Genomic DNA, 27,983 nt, shown 5'->3' on the forward strand with positions numbered 1-27,983 from the left:
GCAAACACCTTTCCATGAGCTGGCGGCCTCTGAAGATTTTGTCATCCTCCTCCCATTTGAGATCCTTGAGTACGTTGAGGAGGGGCCGGCCGTATCTGCAGCCTGTATCGTGGGCAATCTCTCACCAAGTGCCCCGCTTGTCCACATCCTTAACATTTTCTTTCTGCTAGGCACTAAGAGGGTCCATGAGATTTGCCACACCGGCAACACACCCCGGCAAAGTTGGACTTCCTTTCCAAAATCTGAACTCCACATTGTTTGCCAAGGTTTTCTCCTTAACGCTTCTTATTAGGATTAAATTGGAACCGCCCCGAGTGCACCGGCCTCTTGCCACGTCTATCATTGTCTCAAGTCACCGGAGGTATCGACTCTATCTCATCTCCAGTCATTTCTCACTCTACATATTGTGCCTTGCTATAAATTTCTTAATAGGTCATTGGCCCGAAGGGTGCCAATTGCTTCCGTATCCCCGGCTTTAAGCCTTTCGGAAACCTCTTCGCCCTATCTTCAGCATGCTCAACGAGGCGAGGAGCAAACCTAGACAGTTCGGAGAACTTGGCTTCATATTCATCCACAATTCTTTCACTTTGCTTTAGTTCCACAAATTTTGTTAACTTTCTATCTCTAGCATAGCTGGAGAAATACTTTTCATAGAATGCAGTGACAAATGTCTCCCAAACAATCTCAATTCCCGTAGGGAACACGGTATTCTTCGTCGCTTGCCACCAGTACATGGTGTTCTCGTCCATCCGATACTCCGCCAGGATTATCTTATCCACATCAGTGCAATTTATTAACCTAACGATTTTCTCCATCTCCTTAATCCATCGTTCCGCTTCTTCGGGCCTTCCAATCCTAGTGAACTTAGAGGGCTTTAGTTTAAGGAACTGTTCCACTAGTCCTTGGGTACGGCGTTCTCCTAATCTGGTATTATTTGCAACTTGTTGTTGCGCCTGTTGTGCCATTAATGCACCCACTTGAGTCAATGCCTCTAAGATATCGTCCACCCTCGGGTCATTAGGAACAGCTCCGATCGTTGGTGCCTCTGCTCCACTCATATCCGCTTTTTGCAGACAACTATCTCTTAATAAGTAACAAGCTCAACTTGTCACTAACATCAAATATGTAACGCGACGTTACTACGACCTAACTCGGAAAGCTATAGCAATCACATGCATAGTCACCTTAGACTCTAGAGTTTTTAGCGCACCTTATCACTCCGGATAAACCTATGCTCTGATACTAACCAATGTTGTCAGAACCCAAACTATGGCATCCCGGGCTCGCCATGCTAACTAACGAATGATATAATTGAATATTTATTTAGAAGTACACAGGCGAAAAGAGCAAGCCACAACACTTATTTATTTAAGAGACATCAGAGTCGAGTTAGTTTTATAATTACATGCCGGGGAGAAGACATCGGGGTAAGCCTCCAAAAAGTCGCCCGTCGCATCTACCCGCGTCACAAAAAAAAAAGCGAGTTAGACACACCTGCCCCCAAAAACTCCCACCTCAAGACTCAACAACATACATATCGACATGTGCTGCACCACTACGATCTACTATCGAGAAGGTTTGCACCTACGGTGCTACATAATCAAAGGGTAAGGGCCCAATAAAACCAAGGTCGTCCTCCAAACAACCGTAAATGGCGACGTACAAATGGGGGACTTCTCCCACATCTAACCCCTCCATTCACCCGGATGATAACGGTAACTCGATCTAAGTCAAAACCCGACAGTCGTGGGGACTCGTAAGGCGCTACGGAAACGGACACTCGCATAGGCACCCCATAAAAGATAGTGGGTGAACTAGCCATGTCTACCCGAAAAGCATCAACGATAGAAGAGTGAGATAAAACTCAGTAAGTCAATTTCCTAAATCACCGGCTAATCTGCTCAAAAAGACGAACATGCAACGACAAACAACTTAGCACCAGAACTTCGCTTCACCTCCATTTATTAATCATATGGATGGTTCACTACAAGCATTTTAATATTCTAGGTAGCGAAGTAGGATCAAAGCGTGATGCATATAGTATGTTCAGCTCAGTACAAATGTGATTTAACAATGTAGTTGACTCATTTTGACGTTATCTTGTACCATCATAGAAACTGGTCCGGATCACATAGCAGGACCGCCCGGATCACACAGCAGGGCTACCCATATCACACAGCAGGGTCCTCCCGTATACTTCATGGGAAAATTAGTACTCGAGTTTAAAGTTTGTTTTCACCTCTCATTGAGGTATGCAATAGTTTATACATGTATGCACGTGAATAATGCACATCTAACTTTATCATATTGAGCGTCCACATGATGAAATTTCATACTCATGGTATCCGCGACTCAACGCATTGAGTAACCGTGCCCTTAGGCTACTCGGTGTCGACCTACGGTACTTGCATGCGAAGGTAATTCGGGTCCCAAACCAGAATATAAATGCCAATCCAAAAGCTACGAGCGCAAATCAAGAGGCAAGTAAATTCCTTATTGATCAAAATTTAAAAAAAAAAATTCTGCTCGCCAAGACCACTCGAAAATATTTCGACCCTTCGCCCGCGCCTTTCTACTTCGTTCATCTCAACAACAACCCACGACGATTACCCATCATTTACCAACTCCCATGATCGTGTAACCCACATCTAACAACCAAGATCATCATACCAACCACTAATTCTACAGCTTTAGTTTAAGTCCCGCGGCGAAGCTAGGCATATTTCTTATTTACTCTGCAGTCGTCCACCACCATTAGCACATTCCTTCAACTATGCATCACTACACCCAACGTCACCTGACTAATAACTCAAGATGATCAAACTCCAGTTTAGCAGTTAAAGAACAATGGCCACCACAAGTTAGAATTCAGTCCTGGTACCTCCCAATCAACGTCAACGCAAAGCAACATTACAATAAGCCCTTCATACAAAAATTTTTTTCTTTCTCGCCCATAAGTCCCTCTTTGTCTGATACCCATGAAAACACTTCCTCTTACATACCCAATATAAAGTCCATCTATACCTCAGCTTAATAATGAACTCCAATTTCCCACGGTTAACACCTCAGTCCATGCCATTTTCTCTCCACCCCAGCCTGCATCTCACTCACCAGATTTTCTTCTTCTTTTGCTATTTACTGTATTTGATATATATATAACGGACCCTTCTTTCTCTTTTTCTTCTCTAATTAGTAAATATATATTTTTCCATTGGCCCAACGTTCCGCACCAACTCGAAATTAATTGGAGCCCTGACCCAAGTCATGCGAGACTTAAACTCACCCAAATCAACTTTCTAATCCGTTTCGTCTAGTCCTCATTTATGAAGAACTATTTAAAATGGGGTGTTACAGAGGGTCCGGTCCGCGACCTCGGGTTGGCGTAGGTGGCAGCACCACGAGGGTCGCGAAGGCGCGATGGAGATGGTGGCGAGGGGGTGGCTAGCTGCAAATGGTTGGATCACAGTAGAACGAGAAGAAGGCAAAGAGAAATTAGGGAAAAAAATAAAATGGAAAAAAATAAGAAGGAAAAATTGAAAGCAATGTATGTAAAAAAAACACACTAGCCGTTCATTTTAGAAACTCCTAGTAATTTCCTTTGATTCAGCAATCTGTTTTGAGGTAGATATCAGTAAAATCATTGTTTCATATGCTACTTAAGCAAAATTTAATTTTTATAAACTCACAAGTGACATGACAATTTTTTAATTTTTTCTGAAGACTTCTCTTTTCTCGATTTAGATCAAATCCTTTTTAATTCAAGTACATCTAGACATATTTCTAAGTTGGTCCAAAAATTAAATTCCTCAGAGACTCCATATGCAATACAAGTTTACTATACCATTTTATATAAGCAACATGACCTATTAGCCCCGAGTCGGCTCGCAATGAGGCACGTTTTTTTTTTCTTCTTCTTCTTCTATTTTTTTTTTGGGCCTTAGGAAGTTGGTGATCCCAATTCGATCAAAGGTGTTTCTGATTTTTTGAGGTGGCCTCCTTAAAAGTATCAAACTCGTATGACTTTCTAATTTCTAAATGAGGTTGAATTGAGGGGATCGCCAGATACGGCACATCAGATTGGAATCGGAAAGTCTTCAATTAAAGATAGGGTTGGGAAATGAGTTATGCTGGCCTAGCACGACACTACCTTGAAGGCTGAATCCAATAGGTTTTTAGGGTCTCAAACCCGAATGCTCAATCACTAGATTGGGTTGGGGCCAAAAAAATTCCACCTACATAAATTTGCTCATTTCCGTCATTCGCCAATCCTCACCTACGTATCAGCTACAAACGCTCTTGCTCTTCCAAACCTTTTTGCCAATTTCAATGTATACGTACCAGCTCCGTGCGGAGAATTCAACGATGACGGGACACCAAACTCCGAGCATTTGTGCGAATTGTAGCAGAAAATGCAAGAAGTTGGTCCCCAACAAGACACTTCCCCGGATGATACCTCTACCCCTAGAGAACCCAAAGCATTTTTGGGGCGCTAGCTTAGCGGAGAAGACCGTCAAGGTGTGGAAGACATTCTAGCTCGACATCGAATTCGATGGTGTCGAGAATACCACTAGCACTATATGTGCCAAAGATTTATCCAATGAATCGTCATGTGGGACGCCCTGCTTGAGGATGATGAGAAATGAGAATTATGTCATGAAGCTCTTACAGTTAACTCCGATATGATTTCAAAAATGTGACTGTTAAAATAGATGATAGTTGTCAATGAATTGGATTTGGCATTTGCGATAAAATCTTCAACATCTCCCACAAAGTTTGCGGCATCGCACTAGATAATGTCAGCATGAGCACCTCCTCAAATTAGGAGTTTGGTTTAACAGTTAAATCATGCTTGCAATGATATCTTCTTCCGTGTGCGCCCTTAATGGTGGAAGAGGAGAGCCGCCAGCTTTTTGATTCTTTTGACCATGGCTCGTGACATGCTGATCCCACCGGGGTCTGCAGTACCATCGGCGTCCGTGTTCGGTACGAGCCAGCGGATCTTGAAAAAGATGGTAGGTATAACTCGTTTGTGAAAAATGTAGAGATTGCAATTGGAAGGCATGATAGGTTTTTGCAACAATCAACTCAATATGAAAGTGCCCAACATAATCAAGAGGACAACAACGAAACTATATCATCCGCGTCATGAATGAAGGATATGGTATCGAACAAATCAAATATTTGTTAGACATTCTCTTTGGGGGTAATTTGTGTGTAAATATCGTTAGGGCACCACTTTGTAATTTTTTTTTTCCAAATTATTCGGAGATATACTTAGAACTTATATTTGGTTCAATTGAACGAGTGTATTCATTAATATTCCTCAATCAATTTGTTATTATGTCTAACATTTGGAAACTAGAATTGAATTAATCTTTGTGTATTTATTTTTTGTCATTTCCTTTTGGTAAGTACGGGGCCCCGGGCCAACCCCGTCAAATCTCTCCCTGTCGGTCGCTCCATGTTCATCTGATCTTTTATTGATTTAGTCCAACGATTCTTGGCACAGATGCAATCATGTGAATCGTGGGTCTCCGTACCCACCTTGCCCAATTGCGTCTTTACGCTGCTAGGAATATATATGTGTTTCCTCTTTCCTAGGAAAGACCTCAACTGTGTCGAGGCACAAAAAAAATCTTCAGGTTCCAGGAAAAGCACATCGTGTCCTTTCACTCTCCTAGGAATTTCACCAAACATGGAAACCCACTTCGTGCCACGGAACTTTCCCAATCTGGCAAAATAGAAGCTTTGTCCCTAAGGCGGAACGCAATTCCAACATGAGGAATCGAGATTCGATCGTGGGAGGATTTGGCCTGAACAGCATCGACATTATTTTGTTTCGAGGGGAGAGATAGGTGGAGATATTTGACCCATCTTTAGGAAGACACTCAGCACGAGGCGTCGTTGGGGTTGTCGCGCACTGTCGAGATGACAAGATCTAATAGACTAGCACAACAAGCTCACTGAATCAGGATAATATTGTGACGTGCCATTGGGTAGACTCGTCTGTTTATTCAGCAACCGACACGAACTAATGTGTTGCGTTTAGTACTTCCATTTTGATAGCCGTATTAGTATTTGAGAAAACAAAGAAGAATAATTGTTTCTCGAGAGATCAATATAAATGCACAATTGATTTGCACGCTAGAATGACTTAATTCAATGTCGGGTTATAGCATCTCTAGGACTTGACGTGGAAAGACCTCCTCTTACATAGCTTGTATATGAAGCATGAGAAGGCCCTAAATACATATGCCCTTTTTCACATAATAATAATTTATATTTTAAAAATTGGATTGACTGTAATTATTCCTTTAACATAGTGTCAAGAAACTCATCTCATTTTCTTTTTAAAATTTTCACTCCCCTTCTAATTTACCGCAATTTTTCATGTGGATTTTCAATGGCCCCATCCCGTCTTCTACTTATTAAAAATTCAAGGGAACAAAATGTAAACTACACACATAAAAAAAAAACCCCTTCTATCGAATTATCGTAACTCGTGCAGTTCACTCTTCATTCCACCGATGTCATGATTCGACACTCTTGAAATGTTCAATTTGATTCGTTAATGTCTCGACTCCTGTTAATGGAACGACAATAACACGGGCACGGCATGCTCGAACGAAGATCGACTCCAAGCACGTATATATGGCAAATACAAAAAGAGGAACAACACCATGTTTAAATGTCTAACTAGAGCTTGGGAAGTAAAGGAAAACAAAATCGATTCAAAGAACCCCAAAATGCTTCTAGGGCTTCCTTTTTCTCCTCTTGTGCGTAGTCATGCATTTGGTCCCTCTTTTGTGCTGCGATGGGAATATAAGGGAATTTGGTGCGGCATATCGATTGAACACACTTTGCCACGTGTTGCCCTCCTATTTGCCCGCTCCTCACTTTTCCTTTCAGCCAAAAAAAAAAAAAAAGAAAGAAAAGAAAAACACAGGAGCATTTATCCAAAGCACAGAAATTCATGTGATTGGAATTAGACCAGAAACCAAAATAGGAACATGGCGTAGTTTATGTGATGTCCGTGTCGTGTCTTTATTAGAATAAGTTTTACTCCGATCGATATGACCAAAGATTTGTTATATAAAAGAGCAATTACGTTGTTAAGTCCGTTAGTTTCAAGTCAGATGTTATATATTCATATTAGTTTCAGTAATTTTTTGAGAGAAGTGCACTATAAATCCTAAAATTTATCTCGAAAGTGCAATTGAATTCTGGAACTTTCAAAAAATGCAATCACGTCCTAAAACTTATCAAATTGGTACAAAAGAGTCCTTCTGTTACTATTGTCGGTTTGTTTAAGAGAATATGTTGACGAGGTACCCTACATGGCATTTGTAATTATTTTCTTTTCGAAATCTAAAATTTAAATTAAATTAAAAAAAAAAAAAAGGCCAAACAATCACTTTAAAAAGCTAAAATTGGAAAAAAAAAAAAATTAAATAGAACAAGCGACGACAAGGCAAGGCCCTCGCCGATGAGGCACGATCACCACCGCCCATCGTTGGAGGGGTTGGCTGGGGTCGCCGACCCTTACTAGCCCCAAGCGAGGCCTCATTAGCAACCTTCGCTAAGAGGGTGAGGGTTGCCCGGATCTAGGCAACGCCGACCCTTGCCTAGAGCCAACGAAGGCCGCCCACCTTGGCCCGGGTCACCGGCCCCTTCGGTGATGGGTTTGTGGCTAGCGTGCTTCACCGGCGAGGCCCTGCCCTCCCGTCGGTTGTTCTGTTTAACTTTTTTTTTAGTTTTAGCTTTGTAAAATTATTTTTTGGCTTTTTTATTTTTAATTTAATTGAAAAAAGATTTGGAAAAGAAAATAATAAAAAAATGTCACGTAGAATGTCACGCCGGCATATTCCGTTAGATAAACCGACGGTATTAACGAAATGACTCGATTGCACTAATTTAACAAGTTTTAAGATTTGATTACACTTTTTAAAAGTTTTAAAAATCAATTGCACTTTTGCAACAAATTTTAGGACTTGTAGGGGATTCATCCCTCAACTTTTGAAGGCATCGTGTTCCTAGTAGCACTCCTGGTGTAAAACAAATGAGCACTCACATGTGATTCAAGCAAGAGATCGAATTGCTCCTTCCTAGAAAAAAGTGTCTATGATGGCAGTAAGATGCGTCGATTCTTGCCCCCCGAGTTATTGACCTGCCAACTTCCATATGCTAAGAGGATAGTCGGGCAATATTTTTCCACATCTTTTTAATACTAATGATAATAAAGAATCACAACACAGTTTATCAGATTTTAATATTTTAGCTATATTATTATTTGTATGTTGTTGCCCTTTTTTTACATAGCTTAAGGTTACGGGGGAAGCCACTCTCGAAAGACTGCGCAAGAACGCTCGATCAGTGTAAGCTATTATTGCTAGTTGCATTAAGCCCCCCGAATTTTGAAAAGTTACTGCTCGCTCACCTAAACTTGGGCACAGTTGCGCAATAGCCTCGAACTTTGAAAAGTTACGTATTACTCCCACGAAGTTTGATTTTGTTGTTAATTACTAGTTTTTCCGTCCTGAAAATTGACCAATTCGTTTTTCTTTGACCAAAGCAACCTCAACGAAATTTTCTTAACTTTATCGATCATGCATCCTAATTATTATCTTCACTCCATTAACCATTTAACAGGGGTTACTTGGTGAAAAAAAAAAACAAGTTTTTTTTTTCACTTTAAAAGAAAAACAAACCGTATATAGGTTGAACAACTTTTTTTTTTCTATAAATGATGAACATAGTTGTGATCTATCATCGACTGATCTCGTGACTTCCATATAGCCAAGACATAGAATTTTCCGCATCTGATTCATGCCTTTGATAATTACGATTGATTGGCCCATGTCCGTCTTTTTTCGCAACTTTTGCGCGTGCAAGAGAGAGGGGGAAAAAAACTAGGGAAAGGAAAATCCCAAAAGTCAGCTATGAATTTGAATGAAAGCTTGGGGATGAAAAAAATCTGAAAGTCGGCCAGGAATTGAGTTGAAAGGCTCGGTCAACCCAAGAGATCCGAGAGTCGGCTAGAAAATGGGGGTGAAAACTTGGCGATGAAAAGACATCCGAAAGTCGGCTAGGAATTTTTGCGGGGTGGCAAGGGCTCGGTCAACCCAATTTCTGTCCAAGAGCGCCGCTGCCGCGACGGGCCGGGCCACGTCAGCGGCTGGCGGCACGTGTCCGACAGCCCTCCTCAGGCTCGCTCGCCACGTCAGCGGGGAAACCAAATGGGTGGCCCACCTTCGCTTTCGGGGTTGATGCAACCCGCAGAGTGCCCAACCTGACAGCTCCGTACGGACGCACCCGCCCGCTTAACACGCTTGTATATATTTGCAGGCAAACAGACTTTTGACACCCCATGCCTTCCTCTTCCTCAGCTAACTAAAATTAACTCTCTCTCTCTCTCTCACACACACATACAGAGGCACATTCACTTTGTTCAGATCGTCGTCAATGGAGCTTTCTCATAAGGAGCATGTGATGGCGTCGTCGCGGTCTTCTTCTTCTTCTTCTTCTTCTTCTCCAGTGCCATTCTGAGAGAGGGATTGCCCATCTAAATCTTGTGAAGTTTCTTCGTCAGGTTCATTAGTTATCTGCCGATCTCCGAGGACAGAATGTTGGAGGACGTGCTTCATCCACCTCAACAGCTTCCAACTGTAAATTCCTCTTGCCCTCCGAAACTGTCTGTGCGCTCCTCAGTCTTTTCTGTATACACGAACAACGCATGCATGCATTGCATTTCGTGTCCCTGCAAAGAAAGAGCACGATTTTGATTGCAAACGTGAAGCTTTCTTCCATTGTCCTGTTCTCTTTTTGGTCCTGAGTTCTGCTTTCTTTTCAGTCTTTTGATTTGTACCATGATAGAATGGTTTTGCCTGAAGCCCAAGATCAGCGTGTGCTTGGTCTTCTCATGAAATGATCATTCGATCATCGCGTGATTGTGAGGTGTCTTCTTTAGGAAATTGAATGTGAAGGAAATGTTTGAACTTCAAGTTGGATTCCTGATATCATCTTCAAATCTGATTAGGAAGTATATCATGAACTTTCCATCTGTGTCAATAGTTTCACAAGAAGGAATCACTGTAATTTTGCCAAACCAGCTTCATTATGGTCTGATGGCCATTGAGTTGACTTCAGCGAACTAGATTGATCATCAACATGACAAAACATATCTATGATAATGTTTGTTTGGTCATATAACAGTCTCATACTTTGATAAAATGCTCGTCCAAGTGAAAAGCTCAAAACTTATGCTTCGATCATTTCGAAAAAGCTCTGAAGCTCTTCCATGCTGCCCCTGCAATAGCTTTCTAGGTATGGCATCGCTTCAGTGTTCACATGTCACCTAATGGCTTCTTTTTTAGTGCCTCTCCATAACTAGTGCTTGTCTAGATTAAGGATCCTCTATTTTACCTCACAACAAACATGCCATCGAAACCCCGTGTTTGCATCCGCCATTCATCTATTGCATATCACAAGGCGCCTGGAAGTATGCACTCAATCTTCCTGCTTTATTATTTGTCGGAAAGATGACATCGTTCACCTCCACAGAACCCGCTTTTCAAATCAATTTTAGGAATCCAAGCATCATCATATGCCTGTCCAGAATTAAGGTCCTCTTCTACTAGTTTACACTTCAAGAAATCTGCTAAAAGGGTTAGAGAGACCAATTGTAGTGTCTGGATCAGAAACATGGAGTAATTCGACTTTTGGTGGCAATTGATGTACTCACTAGTTTTTGTTCAACAATTTACTGTTGTTCAAACATGCAGTTGCATCTGTTGTTCTGCAGGATGATATGTCGAGCCTGTTAAGTGCTCAACTGTTAGAACTTTGCGACCCCGAATTATTTTCGGAAAGTATACAGAACTCTGAGATCACATCTTGTTCAAACTGCTGCTACGAAGAGTACCCTGATTCTTCCAAATTTTCTTTACCTGAAGATTCGCAAGACCTTGGCTATCTCCTGCAGGAAGACCATGGAATCAATACTAACATGACTCCTACCACAACTGCGAGTAACACCACAACCGTCGCCATTGCTAACTACAACAGAAATGAAACAGCAATCTTTGATCAGCAAGAAGATGTCGATAATGACATTTCTGCTTCGATCGATTTCTCTCCCTCCCCTCCATTTTCGGTTTCCCCATTCGTCTGTCCTCAACAAGACCATCTGATGATGGATTTCCCTTCAGTGCAACTGACAGAAAACCAACTTCCACTAACCAATAGCACTGACGGGCTATCAAATTTTACTCGCAAAACTATGTCGCCGTTAATTGGCCCTCCATTGATTGCCTCAGTGTTCAAAGAAGATTGCTTGTCATCCATGCCTCCATATATTCCTTTGGACCCTGCGTCGCCCTCGTGCTCCTTCATTGGCCCGATGAGCATGTACCTGCCGGGGAATATGACTGGCACATTATATGCAGATAGGTCAGGAATCTTCTCGGGAAGTTTTCTAATAAAAGCAGATTTGCAAGCTCGACATCGGGATTACAAGTGTGACAATAACGGTGGAATCTTTTGCTCGGATCCGACCCAGGTGCCTATGCCTGAGGACATGCAGGTACTGACAAGATTTTACAGCACACTATTCATTTTGATTATGAAGTTCTAAAAGTTTAATATGCACATGGCATTAGATCTCATGTGCTCTTGTAATATTTGCGGTTGGATTAGAACAAATTCTCATGGCATTGATACTGTGTAAGGCATTTTGCGCCGAGAGCCAAAAGCTGATGGATGGGAATTCGAGTTCTGCACCTTTCGCGACAGATATTTCAAACTTAGAAGACCCAACTTACAAAGTAGGAAAGCTCTCGGTTGAGCAGAGGAAGGAGAAGATCCATCGGTACATGAAGAAGAGGAACGAAAGGAACTTCAGCAAGAAGATTAAGGTCTTCATTCTCTTCTTCTCTCGCATCATTCATGTATTAGTTTACCCTTTGTAGGGCACAAACTTTACCTGAAGAGACTTTCCTAATATCTGCAGTACGCGTGCCGCAAAACACTGGCAGACAGCCGTCCGCGAGTGAGAGGGAGATTTGCAAAGAACGATGAATTCGAGGAGAACTCTAGGCTCGCTTGTGGACATCTTGAGGACAATGAAAAGGAAGAAGTAAGAATAAAGTTCCTTACGGAAATCTGATTTGAACATGCCATATCTGTGGTTCTAAAGAAACTTCCCTGGATCAAGCGATGCCTTGCAAATTGTGATATCTATGACGAAGACGAGAACAAATAAATAACCATCGCAAACCTGAAAAATATCCTTCCCTGATCATTTCCTTTTCGCCACATATATAACACCTCCTCGGCTTTTGTTTCAGGTGGCTGTGAAAGAGGATGACATGATGGATGCATCTGATATCTTTGCTCATATCAGTGGAGTCAATTCCTTCAACTACTCAATCCAATCTTGGATTTGAATAGCCAGATCTTACAGACCCGAGCATTGCCATTACTCAATTTTTGCAGGACTCGGCGAAACCCGGGTCTCTGTTTCGGCAGACCGGTCAGCTAACAAGAATTATGTTAGTCAGGATTAATTAGTATGACAACAAGAATTAATGTACTTCTGTGTATATAAGAATCTGTATGTTACAAAGAATATCCACCAGACTGTGTAGACCCGAAACAGGGAAATAGGTAATCACCAATTGGATGATGAAGAAACACAGATGATGTTATTATATTAAAACATAAGTAGATACATAAGACGATATTAAGGGGTTTTGTGCATGAAAGGGAAGAAAATGGAAGTTAATTTTGATAGTTTAGGAGTACTCAATATGTACTTCTGATGGAGCATGGAAGATGCGCAATCTTTTCCCAATCTGCACCGTTTTCTCTTTGGCACCCCTCTTGCAGAACAGGACACCCAACGATTGTCAACTTCTTCAAGGAGTTGAGGCGGCGCATCCCATTAGGCAAGCACGTTAAAGTTGAGGAGTAACTAACATCAAGCTCTTGGAGCGAAGAGAAATTGCCGATCCATTCTGGCAAACTTGTCAGATTCTCACAGCGTATAAGCTTAAGAGATTGCAACGTGATGACATGTTGAATCCCTTCGGGTAGTGCCACTAGTTTTGGAAGCAGTAAGATTCTAAGATCACGGAGTTTCGAGAGGGAATGCCATTGGCTGCCATGCTCATTGTCGTTGCTCGACAAATCGAGTTCGTCACATTCTTCCACTTTAAGGCTCGAGAGCGAGGACAAGTACTGCATACCATGAGAGAGACTCCTTAGGTTGTGGCAATGCGAGAGTCTCATGGACCTGAGATTTCCAAGGAGTGGAAGTAGAGTCTCGAGCATCGAGTCCTGTAGATCCACCACATCATCAAGCTCTAGATGCTCTAATTTAGAGAACGGGTTGTCTGCGGATACTGCTTCTTCTGATAGATAACTTGGAAGGGCCATCACTTGTTGTTCCAACAACTTCACGCAAACTCCAGAAAAAATACTCAAGGTTTTTATCTGAGGGAATAGTGGCAGGGAATTCAGTTCGTAACAAAATGATATTTCCACGACCGAAAGTTTTGGGAATGTTGAATGCGAATCGTACTGCCAATGATCTTGATCTGCTCCCCCTTGTTGCCTTCTTCCCCACCAGCTTTTCAGGTTCAGACAGTCGAGGAGCTTCAGTACCTCCAGAGATGGGAAGAAGGGGCGTTCGGTACTAGATTGTTCCTGGTCGCTTATTTCTTGAACAAACACCAAGGTATCCAATGCCTTGAGAGTCAACCTCCTTAGGGAAGAGAGTTCGCCCAGGGGTGGTAGGTACTTCCATTTTCCACAGCGACCGAGTTCCAGCTCAACAACATTCTTGATGGACGAAAGCCAGCTTGGCGGACTCCTGCTCATACATGAGTCTATCCTCAAACTGGTCAGATTTGGGTGCGGCCAGAGGTTGTCCCACAAGATCGATTCATCCCTCTCACTTTTGTCAACTTGCTGCCCCCTCGACCACTGCAACACCAAGGAACGGAGACGTGGCTTTTCCCTCAGGTGAAATTTCTCCGGTGCCGGTTGGAGGAACTCCAAGTTTCTAAGAGCAATGGATCCGCCCAAACTGTTTAAGCCACCCAGTTCATCTAAGCTTCCCACGCCACCAGGTGCTTTGTGGTCCATCTTTTGGACGATGAATTGGGATAAAGTATGCAGCAAAGTCAAATGGTTCAACCCGCATGGCATGTGGCTCAGTGAGTCACACTCATCAACTATGAGGTGTCTAAGGTTGACCAATTTCTTCAAATCTCTTGGCAGTGCGGTAAGTTTCATGTGTCGCGACCCTCCGGAAATTTCCTTCCCGGGGTGGAATAGGGCTAACGAGCCGATCCCTCCTTTTTATAGACATATATATGAGGGGGATCGCGAGTCTCTCCCAAGACCCATTACTCGAATCGCGATGTCGGGTAAAATTTTTCAAATATCGAAATTGACCTTGTGTGGTCGGGTGGCATGTGCGAGATGTACATGCAATTTGGAGTCGCCACCGATCGATTTATTGGAAGGTACGATCGGAAAACCTTACCGAGCGGTCGGGAGAAACCGTTCGGTTCCGCGAAAACCGGAGATTTTGGGTCCGGGGATTTGGTTACGCCAAGTTTCATATTTGACGCCCTTTCGGTTACCGATGTTGATTGTTTTTCTAACCTAAGATTTCATGCGGATGCGATATCGGATGAGGTAGGTCCTAAAAAAATTCTGAGTATTCATACGGATGGGATTTTTCTATCCTATTCAATCACAATCGGCAAAAAATAATGCGCAATCAAAATCATTACAATCGATCAAATCAATCAATCAAGGTTCAATATGTCTAAAATGGCCCTATCGGCCCACACAAAAATCAAATTTGGGTATCGGGGTGATTTGGTAAAAATTTGGGGCGGATGGCCCGGAAGGGTAGAATGGTCATTTTTGGGGTTTGGGACGAAAATCACAAAATTTCGATTTGGCCAGTTGATTGTGGCCATTTCTCATTTTTTGTGATTTTCTTGAATTTTTCTAATTTTTTCTATTTTTTTGGAATTTTTATTTATTTTTCAAAAATATTGGGAATTTTCCGGATCGAAATTAATCAACCCTCGTAGTCTCAAAAATTTTCGATCCAGACTTTATGAGTCCCGAATCGATCTACAAATTTTTAGAAATTTTTTATGAAAATCTGGGAATTTTTATGAATTTTTTAAGTATTTTTACAATTTTTTTTTGAATTTTTGGAAATTTCTTTTTTTTTTTTTTTATTTTTTTATTAATAAACCGGACCGGGTCAACCCGGTCAACGACCGGTCAACCCGGTCGGACCCGACTCGACTGGACCCATCGGACTCAAAAACGGCACCGTATATGCATTTCTAAAATATATTTTTTTTGATTTTCTAAGCAAAATTCCTAATATTCGAAAATATAAAGAAAATAATGGACGGCCGAGATCAATCCCAGAATCGATCTCAGCCGTCGACTCTCACCCTAGCAAGAACGACGACGTATCGGCCCGTCCTCATAAAACGACGCCACATTTACTAATGAAACGGACGGTCACGATCCGCTTTACATTTAATCTCAACCGTTGGTCGGCCTATGATCAAAACGACGCCGCATTATCTAACAAATAAACAGCCACGATCCACTCTCAAATCTAATCTTGACCGTTCATTCTACCTAAACTAAAACGACGTAGTTTTAATTAATAGCACGGACGGTCACGATCTACGCTAGGTCGAATCCGAGCCGTTCAACCTCTATACGCCCTGAACGACGTCGCCTAACACTCACTAATACGGCGCCGTTTCACCATTTTTATTTTCTAACTAATATATCAATAACTAAAAAATGCAAAATCAGATCCGACGGCCACGAGATCAAACTCATCTAATTACCTAGGCCGTCGGATCAAGGGCGACTCGGCTCGTCCGCGCCAACGGCCGAGCCGAGTCGCCGACACCGTGGACCAATCCGGACTCGACACGTCGCCTAGTTGACTAAATGACCACGCCACGTCATCGTCTTCAACCTCGCGTCCGACGATGCAATGAACGGCCAGAATGATTCCGGCGAGATCTAACGGCGAGATCTCGCCGGAATGACACGAGACCACCACCGGACGACTCGACTCGACTTCCACTACAACATATCCAATAATCAAACAATTTTATCGAGCGGATCAAGAGCTACGAACTAAACGCAGAACTTCAACTCGCAGTTCATACATGCGGATTCAAAACAAATCAAGGCAATTAACTCATACACGAGCATAATAGGAGAGTTAGAGAGCTTACCTCGAGCTCTGATTGAGCTCGCTAGGGCTAGAATAGCACGGCCGGTGCTCGGCCGCACCGAGATGCAAGGAAGGTTCGACTCATGGAGTTTGGGCAAAATCAAAGCGAGAAAACCATGCGATCGTGGTCAGAGGTGTATGAGGATCAAAAGGCACAAAACAATTTCAAGAATCGAACGCAAGAACACGAGATGCCATAGTAGCTCAGTAGAGAAGATAGAAGTTCGACTCACCTGGTTTGGAGATCGCAGGCTAATCCAAGTGACTCGGTCGCTTTCTGGAGTTGCTTTGAAGCTTCTGAAGTGGATCGCGAAGCTCGATTAGCTCTGGATTGGCTTGATGAGCAATCCACGGTCGCCGCTCGAGATTTCTTCAATGTCGAAGACCGAGAGCTTTCTCTCTCTCTCTCTAGCTCTCTCTCTCTCTCTATTCTGTTTGGTCCAGTGAGCATGAATGAACCCCCCCCCCCATCTGGAACCTTCTCAGCCTTTTATATCAACTTTCGAAAATTGGCGCGCACGGTTGTGAGCTGGCCGAGCACTCCGCACGTGTAATCACGTGCCAATAGGTCGCCGGACGGTGACGGAATCGGTTGTGATTCCGTCCGAGTCCGTTAGGCGCGCCGTCGAGCTAAAACGAACACGAATTGCTCACAACTTCTAGAATGTTGACTTTCGTGACCCCGGGGCTTTGACCGGCTGCTCCGCCGTGCTCCGGCGGCCATTGGCCGAGCCGCCGGTGGCAATCGACGCCTACTAACCCGCACAACAAAACCCCCACTATAATTGAATCAATTAGGATCGAATTGCTCTCCAATTTGATCATCAAAGTTCACTGTGTAGTCTGCAAATTATCGCGAATTTGGGGAAGGAGATGACATCAGAGCTTGGCCAGGTTCGACCGGTCCGACCGGCGTGATCGAGGCCGGTCTCGAACCAGGTTCGCACAATGAATTTTTGCACCATTTTCAAAATTAAGCAAAATTTACTACGAATTTTTGCAATTAAACCTCAAAATTAGACTTAGGGCCATGACATCTATATAAAAATGTGTTTTTGCCCAAAATTTCATACCAATTTCAACAAAAACCCCAAATTTTTCTATTTGCCCAAATTGGGGAAAACTTCAATTGAGTGTCAATTTGACCAAATTGGACCATGAGACCCATTCCAATCAATTCTAAATGTATGAAAACATAGGGGACCAGTCCAATTTTGCCACGAAAGTCCCTCAATTAAGATTAATTTCAAAAATTGGCAAGTTGAGGGACTTAATTGCAAATAATTTGGGGATTTTTGTCTAATTCGCGCAATTCGTGCAATTGAGGGTGCAATTAATCAAATTGAAGCTCAAAGGGACTGCAATTGAATGTCTAGACTTAAAATGTGCAAAAATTGCAAATAAAAAGACTCAATTGGTATTTTTTATGCAAATTCAACCTTAGGCATTGTGAAGAAACACCTAAAATTGAACTCAATTTTCAATTTTTCTTGAGGTCAATATAGAAAGGGAATTAAAAGAGAAATATTGGACATTTTTCTGTATTTTTGTGACCTCGAAAAGTATTTTTTATGATTTTTCAAGTATTTTCTTATTTTCCGAAAATATTAAAAAAAAGTGAAAAATATGAAAAATTATTTTTTGTTCCAAATTGGTTCCTTAAGCTTGGCCAAGGCTTCCAATGTTGATTTTATAATTTTTTTGATTTTTTGTGAATTTTTAATGAATTTTAGAAAATAAAACTAAAGGAAAATCGACTAAAAATTCGGGTGTCAGCAATTGCCCCTCTTTGAAAGTAATCTCGGTTAGAGGTTGCTTTCAAAGACAAGGTGACACCTGGATCCTTAATCGACTCGACTGGGGAAAAATCTAAAGAAAATAAGTCTTGACATCAAATTGCTTTACCTTTGCGGTTTAAGCTCTAACTCCGTGGGGAATTATTTCCAATTTATGCTCATTTCATGTGAAAGAGAGATGAGAAGAGAGAGAGACTTACCTGTAGCTCACCTGTCTATGGTTTGAGATTTGTTGATCCGAGGTTGAAAAATCGAGTGTACGGAATTACCCGTGGACGGTTTGGCGCGATTTTGCAATGGTCGTCCGTCCGTCCGGTGTCGAGCGGTGGTTTGAAGATTTGGAAGGAAGGTTCACCCTTGTAACAAAGGGGTTTCACCTATTTAAAATGGGTTTGACTATCCACTAGGGATTCATCATTTAAAAATGGGGCAGATCGGCTTTCGTCTATCCAGCTACTCGCCGTTCGAAAGGGGAGGTTCACCCTTGTAACAAAGGGGTTTCACCTATTTAAAAAGCTTGGCTATCCTCCATGCGGGGACTCACCATCTAAAAAGCAGATCGGCTTTCGTCTCTCCAGCTACTAACCGTCGGAGGGGAGGTTCACCCTTGTAACAAAGGGGTTTCACCTATTTAAAAAGATTGGCTATCCTCCATGCGGGGACTCACCATCTAAAAAGCGGATCGGCTTTCGTCTCTCCAGCTACTAACCGTCTGAGGGGGAGGTTCACCCTTGTAACAAAGGGGTTTCACCTATTTAAAAGAGATTGGCTATCCTCCATGCGGGGACTCACCATCTAAAAAGCAGATCGGTTTTCGTCTCTCCAGCTACTAACCGTCCGAGAGGGTGCCATCTGAGGACCTAGGTTGACTAGTGTACCTACAGAGCTCAAACCCTATTTCAAATTTTCAAATAAGCAGATCGGTTTTCGTCTCTCCAGCTACTAACCGTCCGAGAGGGTGCCATCTGAGGACCTAGGTTGACTAGTGTACCTACGGAGCTCAAACCCTATTTCAAATTTTCAAATAAGCAGATCGGTTTTCGTCTCTCCAGCTACTAACCGTCCGAGAGGGTGCCATCTGAGGACCTAGGTTGACTAGTGTACCTACAGAGCTCAAACCCTATTTCAAATTTTCAAATAAGCGGATCGGAGGACCCGGGGACTCCGGAAGACCTCCAGAAAATCCAAGTTAATCAAATCTTAAAATGCAACTTTTCCGAGGATTTGGGGTCACCGGGGAACCTGCGGAAAGTTCAATCAAACATGATTAATATGACAACTTTAAGTTCTTAGGAGAAATTTAAGAATTCTAGACAAATTTTCAAAGTGTATTTGTGAGGGAAATGTGTCCAATCACAATTTCAAATCTCCATCGAGGATGGATTTTGAATGACACATCCCGAGTGTTCTTCAAAAAGGTTGTTTTAAAAAATTTTCAAAAGGATTTTCCTTCATCCAAGAGGGCTTCTCACCGTTTTGGAAAGGCTTTTCTTAAAATTCAAATCCGCTCACGAGAAACCTAACCTCGAGGTTTCGGGATCATTCGAGATTCATACAATCGACCAATCGAGAAGGCATTTTAAAAGGGACCATAATTCGGGCCAGGTCAAAGGCTTTTCAAAGGATATTCATTTTGAAGTTTAGAAATGAATTTTGATCAACAATAGTTTCTTCGGGTCTACAAGTCAAGAACCCCGAAGTCATGATAAGACAGATTGTACTTACCCCTTTAAGCGGTAGCTTCTCGTATGATTTCTTGCATCAACCTCGAAACACCTCTTAGATCGAAAAGTCTTGGTGACAGGTTGTATCTTGGCTTAAGGTGGGCTTTTTAAGAACGGCCATATTTTCGGAAGAGGGTGAACTTTGGTGATCACCTTGACATTTCTCCAGCCTTTCATTTGCCTTTTGCGGAAGATTCACGATCATTCTTTTTCAAATTGATTTTGAGGATTTTCCTCTTTTCATCTTAATGATTTTTCTTTAGGATTTGCCCCTTTTCGGGATGCTCTTTTCATGGGCTTTGGCCTTGCTTTTACCAGGCACTTTGCTTTTTCTAGCCCTTTCATTCTTCATCATTTTCGCACCGACCGGCTCTTTTGAGACCAAGTATCAAAATTCTTCCGATCATGCTTTTTGACTCATTGCTTTGGTAATTCCTTTGCTTCGCCCCAAGTGTGGGGGTGATCACCAACAAGGGTTTAGAAATGAATATTCAAAGGCTCAAATTGGCTTTTCAAAGGGTAAGTGTTTGGGATATAGAAATGAAATGCTTTTCTTCACTTTGAGGTGTTCCAAGTCTTTGCCGTAAATCACCCGAAGCTAATCACAAAAAGATTGATGCGAGTCAGATACAATAAAGTCTTACCCGACCTTTTCTCCAAGGAATCATCCAATGAACCTCCAAATATGCCCCATTGTGGGGTGGTTCTTGACAGGGTTATATTCATAAAATTCTCCCTTTTTGGCTCGAGTGGTTATCAAGGGATACAAATGTGTATGGATAATTTTGAAATGGAAATGCCTTTCATCATTTAAATCCATGTAATCACCGCGAATGATCCCTACGTCCCAAAATTAAGCTCTTTCGCTCTATCACTCTCACTCATCGCTCAAGTGTGTCGGGACGTATTTAAGGACAAAGTTTGCCTCTTTTCATTTGAAGGATCATTCTTTTGAAAAGCTTTCAAAGCATGCCCTTTTATAGAAACTCGGGCGTTTTCATCAAAATTCATCGTTTGCCAAATGTTCTCATCAAAGATAATATTCAAAAGATGTTTCGTAATTTGTAAGGAATATTTCTTTGAAAGGGCCTTGTGGCTCTATAATTCCAAGTTTTTTCAATTTCAAGCACGACGGCGTATGAAAATTCTTTTGTAAAGAAAGAGAACCTCAAACCTGTCTTCTTCAAATATTGGCTTTCGTCCCCGTAAAAACAAAAGGAAACAATCGGTTCAAGGTATTCAAAATTTTAAGTTCAAGCGATTTCTTCTCGTCTCCTTCGGACGTTGACTCCTGTCTCCCGTAAAAACAAAAGGAAACAATCAGTCCAAGATATTCAAATTTTCAAATCCCGAAGTGATTTCTTCTTGTCTCCTTCGGATGTTGACTCCTGTCTCCTCTTTCGGGTGTAGACTCCTGTTTCCCGTAAAGAACAAAAGGAAACAATTAGTCCAAGATATTCAAAATCCGTGATCCAAAGTAATGAGATAACTTCCCTGTTTTGATCGGTTGCTCTGCAAAGTTCTTCATGATTCCCAGTCCACCTACAAAATACAAACGTATGCAAATGCATGTATGCAGATGTCATGCACATGCAAAATTTTCATGTGACTCATATCTCGCTCATCAACCGCTCCGAAGCTCAATTTATTTCAAGGAAAATATCTCTTCACGGCATCCGAATTCACTGGACTTGCCAATTCTTCTCCATCCATGTTTACAAGTATAAGAGCTCCCCCGGATAAGACCTTCCGAATCACATAGGGGCCTTCATAATTTGGCATGAATTTGCCTCCCGGGTGTTGTGCATTTGGGAGCATTTTCTTCACAACTAGCATCCCCGCTTCAAAACTTCTAGGTTTAACCTTCTTGTTAAAAGCTCGGCCACTTTCTTCCGATAACTTTGACCATGACGAGATAGCCCTTAATCGCTTTTCGTCAATCAAATTCAATTGTTCGTGTCTCTGTCGACTCCACTCATCTTCCGTGAGCCCTACTTGAGACAGTAATCCTTAAAGAGGGGATTTCCACCTCTACCGGTAGGACTGCTTCCATACCGTATACCAAAGAGTAAGGAGTTGCCCCAGTTGAAGTACGAATTGAAGTTCGGTAGGCCATGAGAGCATATGGCAATCTTTCGTGCCAATCTCGATATTTCTCAGCAGGTTTTGGCCAATATCTTCTTGATGTTCTTGTTTGCCGCTTCCACGACTCCATTCATTTGCGGGCGGTAAGGCGAAGAATTAAGGTGTCGTACCTTAAATTGTTCCAATAGTTGATCGACAACCTTGTTGTTCAAATTTGAGCCATTGTCCGTAATGATGGCTCTTGGCACTCCATATCTTGAGATGATATCTCGCTTGATAAACTTAGCCACATTATTCGCAGTGACATTGGCATATGAGCTGGCTTCAATCCATTTAGTGAAGTAGTCAATAGCCACCAAAATAAAGCGATGTCCGTTTGAGGCCTTTGGGTTGATAGGGCCAATCATATCAATTCCCCACATGCAGAATGGCCATGGCTCTGACATTTGATGTAGCTCGGTTGGCGGCGCATTTATCCTGTCGCCGTATACCCGACATTGATGACAGGATCTAACATGCTGGTTGCAATCCGACTCGATAGTCATCCAATAATACCCGAGTCTCATAATCTTCTTGGCGAGGAGGTGGCCATTCATATGCGGTCCACATTCCCCTTCATGAATCTCTTTCATAATGAGATTTGCTTCTTTGGAATTCACGCACCTCAGCAGGAATCGAGTCAAAGGATCTCTTGTATAGGATCCGTCCGCCGAGGAAAAATTTAGATGCCATCTTGCTTATGTACTTTTTATCTTCCGGTTGATCTGTTCAAGGGAATTCGCCCTTCAAGAGGTAATTCTTGATGTCATGATACCACGGTTCCTCATCGGGTTCTTCTTCAATGACCATGCGGTATGCGGGTTGCTCAAGGATGTCAATCCTTAACGGTTCTATCTCAAGACCATTTTGCACTTGTAACATGGCTGATAATGTGGCCAAAGCATCAGCAAAATGGTTCTGAGTCCTCGGCAGATATTCGAAAGTAATCTCCTCAAAGTGTTGGATCGGCTCTTCGAGGTATTTATGATAAGGAATAAGCTTGGGATCCTTTGTCTTCCACTCCCCTTGAGTTTGTAAAATGATTAGCATGGAATCTCCATATACCAAAGCAGCTTCTTCACCTTTAATGAGATGGCCAATTGTAATCCTAGTATGCAGGCTTCATATTCGAAATGTTGTTGGTACGGGGGAATACCAACTTGGCTGAAACTCGGATAATGTTGATCTTCGGGGGATATCAAAAGCGCCCCATGCATTCGATCCAGGTGAGGTTCACTGCGCCGTCGAAGTACATTGTCCATTTGTCTTCAGATATATTCGGGATTTGACCTCCCTTGTTTTGCTCGGAAACGTCCTTAGGAGGGTTCTCAGCCTAGCATATCAGCAATCGCTCTTCCCTTGACAGATTTTTTGGGGAGAGGTTTTGATATCGAACTCGAAAGCAGTATTTGCCATTTAGCCATCTTTCCCAGCAATGTTGGCTTCTCCAAAAGGTATTTGATGGGGTCATTTTCGGTGACCAGCTCTATATGATAATGCAAAGTGTATACGCCTCAATGCGTGGAGGACCCAAACCAATGCTACGCAAGTCCTTTCCACTTGTTGGGTATTTGACTTCAGATGTTGTAAACTTTTTGCTCAAATAATATATGGCCCGCTCTTTACGATCCTTGGGGTTAGTTTGGGCAAGTAAAGCTCCCAAGGACTCATCATTAACCGTCGGATATAGAGTTAAAGGAACGTCGGGGATAGGAGGTACCAATACTCGGAGGTTGTACCAGATATTCCTTGATCTTCTCAAATGCTTGTTGGCATTCCGCATCCCATTTCACCTTTGCACCTTTCTTTAGCAACTTGAAGAAGGGTTTCGCCGTTTCGATAGTTGGGATATGAATCTGGATATATAATTCAATCTTCCCAAGAAAACCCCTTACTTCTTTAACAAGAATCAGGAGTTCCTATTTCCCATATGGCTTTAATCTTGGAAGGGTCAATTTCAATACCACGGCTGCTCACCACAAACCCTAGCAGCTTTTCCGGATCTTGCGCCAAATACGCATTTCGGCAGGATTCAACTTGAGCTTATACTTTCTCAATCGATCAAATAACTTCTTCAGCACTTTAACATGGTCTTCTCCAGGCTTGGATTTGGCAATCATATCATCCACATAGACCTCGATCTCCTTATGTATCATATCATGAAAAAGGGTCACCATAGCCCTCGATATGTTGCACCTGCATTTTTCAACCCAAATGGCATCACCTTGTAACAAAAAGTTCCCCATTGTGTAGTGAATGAGGTCTTGATCTTATCTTCTTCCTTCAGCATGATCTCGATTATATCCCGAGAATCCATCCATAAAGGAGAATAATTCAAAGCCCGCATGATCGTCGACGAGCACATCAATGTGCGGTAAGGGAAAATCATCCTTCGGACTAGCTTTGTTTAAGTCCCGATAATCCACGCATATTCTAATTCTTCCGTCCTTCTTCTTAATCGGTACGATATTGGCGACCCAATCAGCATATGGGACGGCCTCGATAAATCCAACTTTAAGGAGCTTCATCACCTCTTCCTTGATCTTATCCGCCGTTCGGGATTCATTCTTCTAGGTGATTGATTTATCTGGTGTGCAAGAAGGATTTGTGGGCAAAGCATGCTCCACAATCTCACGATCTAGACCCGGCATGTCAAGCATACGACCGGGCGAAGATATCTTGATATTCCTTGAGTAACACCGTCATTCTTAAAATATCTCGCTGCATGTGTGTCCTCCTATTTTCACTTCCTTGACGCAATCGAATCTCCCAAATTAATAGTGATAGGTTCTTCGAAATAGGAGGCTTAGATTCTTCGAAACAATCCCATTCTTTTTTGATATCGCTCACATCAACCTCGTCTATATCAACTTCGCATGCATAGTCATCGAGTTGATATGAGTCACATATTAACCTCGTTATGTATGGGTGGGATGACATGCCCGAAATGCACCATGAAAGGTTAGTATTCAAAGATGATAAAATTGAAGGATGCATGATTCCTATTATGAAAACATTTTTCAAATTTCAATTTTCTTAGATAAGGAAAGGAGAACTAGTCCACGATCTTCGGACATCCTGGTTCTCAAAAGCTGTTTAAAATCCTAGATCATATGGCGGATCGGGCCTCAAGTTTCATGGTAGAATCAATTGTCATCATCGGACCAATCCGTTGCTCCACATGTCCGTAATCAAATTTGAAATGTTTTTCATTAATAAATGCAACTAAGAACAATACAAGATCGCACTTCCTGGATCACGGCATGTGACCCAAAGGGTGCTAAAACATCAAAAAGCTTTAAAGCAAATGCAGTAATCAAAATGCATTAAAAGATAAAGTTCAGAAAGAGCCTTTTACTCGGGGGTGGGGAAATCATCGTCCAACCACTCAATTATCACGTTCACCCGATTATCCAGGAACGGGTTGAATAAGTCCGGCTCTGCATCCTCGGAGATGTCTTCATCTTCCAGCCATTTGCCTCCCTTAGAGAATACCTCGAATAAAGGGTTTAGGAGCATTTTTCCTCTAGCTTTCCATACATCAAGTACCTATGAAACGGCCACCTTGGCGTCCACGGCGTCCACGGTCTCCATAACGATTGTTTCGACCTCGGCCTCGACCTATGTTATTTTCCGCTATTCCATTATAACCCGAGACCAACCTTGTGGTCATTTGAGCCCAAATTCAAAGGGTTACGAATTCCCCGACCATATTTCCCTAATCCAAGACCCGGAATAAATCCATTCGAGAGTAGCATTTTTCCCGCCATAGTTGCAGGTCTCGAAAGCTGCGGTATAGCCACCTTTGCATTTGGTGACACATGCATGACAGATACAATGTCAAAGGTGTGATAACTCAGCTCCTCCTCTTTTGAGGGTTCAATGTAAGGGACCATCCCTTTTAAAGTCGCTCGATGTCCCGTCTCGCCATGGACGGTGATCAACCGACCCTTGACCACAAATTTTAACTTTTGATGCGAGAGAGGAAGGTACCGCTCCGGACACATGAATCCACGGTCTTCCCGGGAGCGGGGTGAAGGCGCTTGGAATATCCAACACTTGGAACGGTATAGAGAAAGTTACCGGTCCAATGTCAATGTCCAGCTCAATCTCTCCTACAACATTCTTGGAGACTCCATCAAATGATCGGATGGTGGCCTTGGATGTCTTCACAAAATCTTCATTGATCCCCAAGCTTCTCAAAGTGCTTAGTGGACACAAGTTGAAAGCGGAACCATTATCAATTAAGACGTGAGGCACCTCTTTTCCGTGACACCTCACGGCTATGTAAAGGGCTTTGTTGTGGACCCGCCCTTCTTTCGGGAAGTCTTCGTCCGAGAAGGATATCTCGGTCCTTCGAAGGATAGCACCCACAAAGTCTCCCAATTGCACTTCGTTAATTGTCTCGGAACATGCACCTCATCCAGCACCTTCAAAAGGGCGTCTTTGTGCTTTTCAGAATTTTTGAAGAGATCCAGTAAGGAAATGCGTGCGGGCATCTTCCGCAGTTGGTCAACGACATCATATTCACCGGTCCTCACGACCGATTGCAACTTCTCAACCTCTTCCGCAGCTTGGGATTCTCTTTTCGGAATCCACTTCTCTCGGGGATAACATCTTCCGGATCTCATTATGGCGTCAATCTCGCCCGTTCCATAATCCCAATGAACCGCCCTCGAGTTGTACTCTTCCACGAGCGGTAATTTAATCCTCACCGGTATGATCTTTTCGGTAGTGATTCGGATGTTGATGGTTTTTCCGAACTAGAAGCTTCTAACTCCCAGCTATCAACTTTGTTCAAATCAATCACGAAACGAATTGGGGCATCTATCATCCCAATCATTCCATCCTCATGAACGTCATCGGGGTTATGTTCTGGACCTGGCCTTACCGGCGTGGCATTTTCTTCATCGAAATCCCTCTCGCCTTTCTCTTCGACTCTCGGGATGATCCCTTCAATCCTCATGCCAATCTCCACCGGATGTTGGAACGATGAGTAAGTGTATGCATACATGCGATCAAAGTATTCCGCCGGAAGTGACTTTAGTACAAACTCCAGCATTTCTCTCTCCGACAACGGCGGTTGCACCATCACGGCGTGTTTCTTCCACCTTCTAGCGAAAAGTTCAAAACTCTCGTCTTCCCCTTTCCGGATATTCAACAGATTAGCCTTAGTGAAATAACCTCGATTCCAGCTTCAAAGTGTCGTATGAAGTGCTCGATAAATCCTCCCACTCGGGACCCAGCCTAGATCGATTGATTGAAACCATACCAGCGAGGCCCATTAAACTTTGTCCAAAGTTCCGGATCGTTGTTTCGTCATCTTCATGGTGGCCAACCATTTGGCGAAGATAGTATGAGACATGCGCCGGAGGACACCCAGCGCCATTATACTTCGTGCGGAAGACCACTCTCGGGTTCACACCTTGAGGCGGGACATTTCTCGCTTGGGTGAGTGGCGTAATCAGCTCCTTCAACTCATCCATTTTCCTCGACACGTCATCTCCTTGCTCTTGCAAGTAGAGCGATCTTTCGATTCTCGTGTTTCCATGGCCCGCCGTATCTCCGTAATCTGCATATTCTCTTCTATTCTTGTGGCGTTGTTCCTGGCCATTAATTGCGATAATTCTGCTACCATAGTCGTCAAATGACGTATATGCGTCTCCGGATTAGAAAGTCGCATATCAACCTCTTGGTTCCTCTCGTTCATCCCGAGGAGCCGCTTGGTCCTTAACTTCATCGATCGTTCCCACAAATTCGTCACTTGTGGGGTCATCCATTCCACCCCACCCATCGGGGACTACATCTCCAGAATTGACAAAGAAACTCGGGGGCGCCGAATATAGCACTTTAAAGTTGTACCCACCACTATCTTCCCCCAGGTTATCAACTATTTCGCCCCTCTCTAGGGCTTTCTGCAAAAATCTTCTATCGCCTCGGCGGGCCTTATCCAGACGGATTTCATATTCGTCTATCTCTTCAATTTCTTGACCATCTTTGACGCTCATCAAATATCCCGAGGGTATTTTCAAAAGAGCTCCC

The 27,983-nt window shown here is 42.8% G+C and overlaps 3 protein-coding genes across 3 annotated transcripts; 1 reads left to right on the forward strand and 2 right to left on the reverse strand.

Annotated features, from left to right (window-relative positions):
• Positions 1-425: 425 nt before the first annotated feature.
• On the reverse strand, positions 426-1,058 carry LOC115726852. The gene has a single exon (XM_030656918.2). The coding sequence runs from the start codon at positions 1,056-1,058 to the stop codon at positions 426-428; it is 633 nt and encodes a 210-aa protein (XP_030512778.2).
• An 8,413-nt stretch (positions 1,059-9,471) lies between these two features.
• LOC115726853 lies at positions 9,472-12,780 on the forward strand. Its single transcript, XM_048272419.1, has 5 exons — positions 9,472-9,665; positions 10,802-11,581; positions 11,727-11,912; positions 12,008-12,133; positions 12,345-12,780. The coding sequence occupies exons 1-5, from the start codon at positions 9,624-9,626 to the stop codon at positions 12,441-12,443; spliced, it is 1,233 nt and encodes a 410-aa protein (XP_048128376.1). The 5' UTR covers positions 9,472-9,623; the 3' UTR covers positions 12,444-12,780.
• A 21-nt stretch (positions 12,781-12,801) lies between these two features.
• On the reverse strand, positions 12,802-14,145 carry LOC115726854 (putative disease resistance protein RGA4). The gene has a single exon (XM_030656921.2). It carries the CDS (start codon positions 14,143-14,145, stop codon positions 12,802-12,804), a length of 1,344 nt encoding a protein of 447 aa, XP_030512781.2.
• Positions 14,146-27,983: the final 13,838 nt, after the last annotated feature.

Source organism: Rhodamnia argentea, chromosome 1 (assembly GCF_020921035.1).
Source record: "Rhodamnia argentea isolate NSW1041297 chromosome 1, ASM2092103v1, whole genome shotgun sequence".
In the NCBI taxonomy this organism is placed as follows: Eukaryota; Viridiplantae; Streptophyta; class Magnoliopsida; order Myrtales; family Myrtaceae; genus Rhodamnia; species Rhodamnia argentea.

Excerpts from the sequence above, each read along its gene's own strand:
- LOC115726854 (XM_030656921.2), bottom strand. The coding sequence starts at position 14,145 with ATGGACCACAAAGCACCTGGTGGCGTGGGAAGCTTAGATGAACTGGGT.
- LOC115726852 (XM_030656918.2), bottom strand. The coding sequence starts at position 1,058 with ATGAGTGGAGCAGAGGCACCAACGATCGGAGCTGTTCCTAATGACCCG.
- LOC115726853 (XM_048272419.1), top strand. The coding sequence starts at position 9,624 with ATGTTGGAGGACGTGCTTCATCCACCTCAACAGCTTCCAACT. Across the intron at positions 11,913-12,007 it reads ACTTCAGCAAGAAGATTAAG|TACGCGTGCCGCAAAACACT; the intron begins GTCTTCATTCTC and ends TAATATCTGCAG. Across the intron at positions 12,134-12,344 it reads AGGACAATGAAAAGGAAGAA|GTGGCTGTGAAAGAGGATGA; the intron begins GTAAGAATAAAG and ends CTTTTGTTTCAG.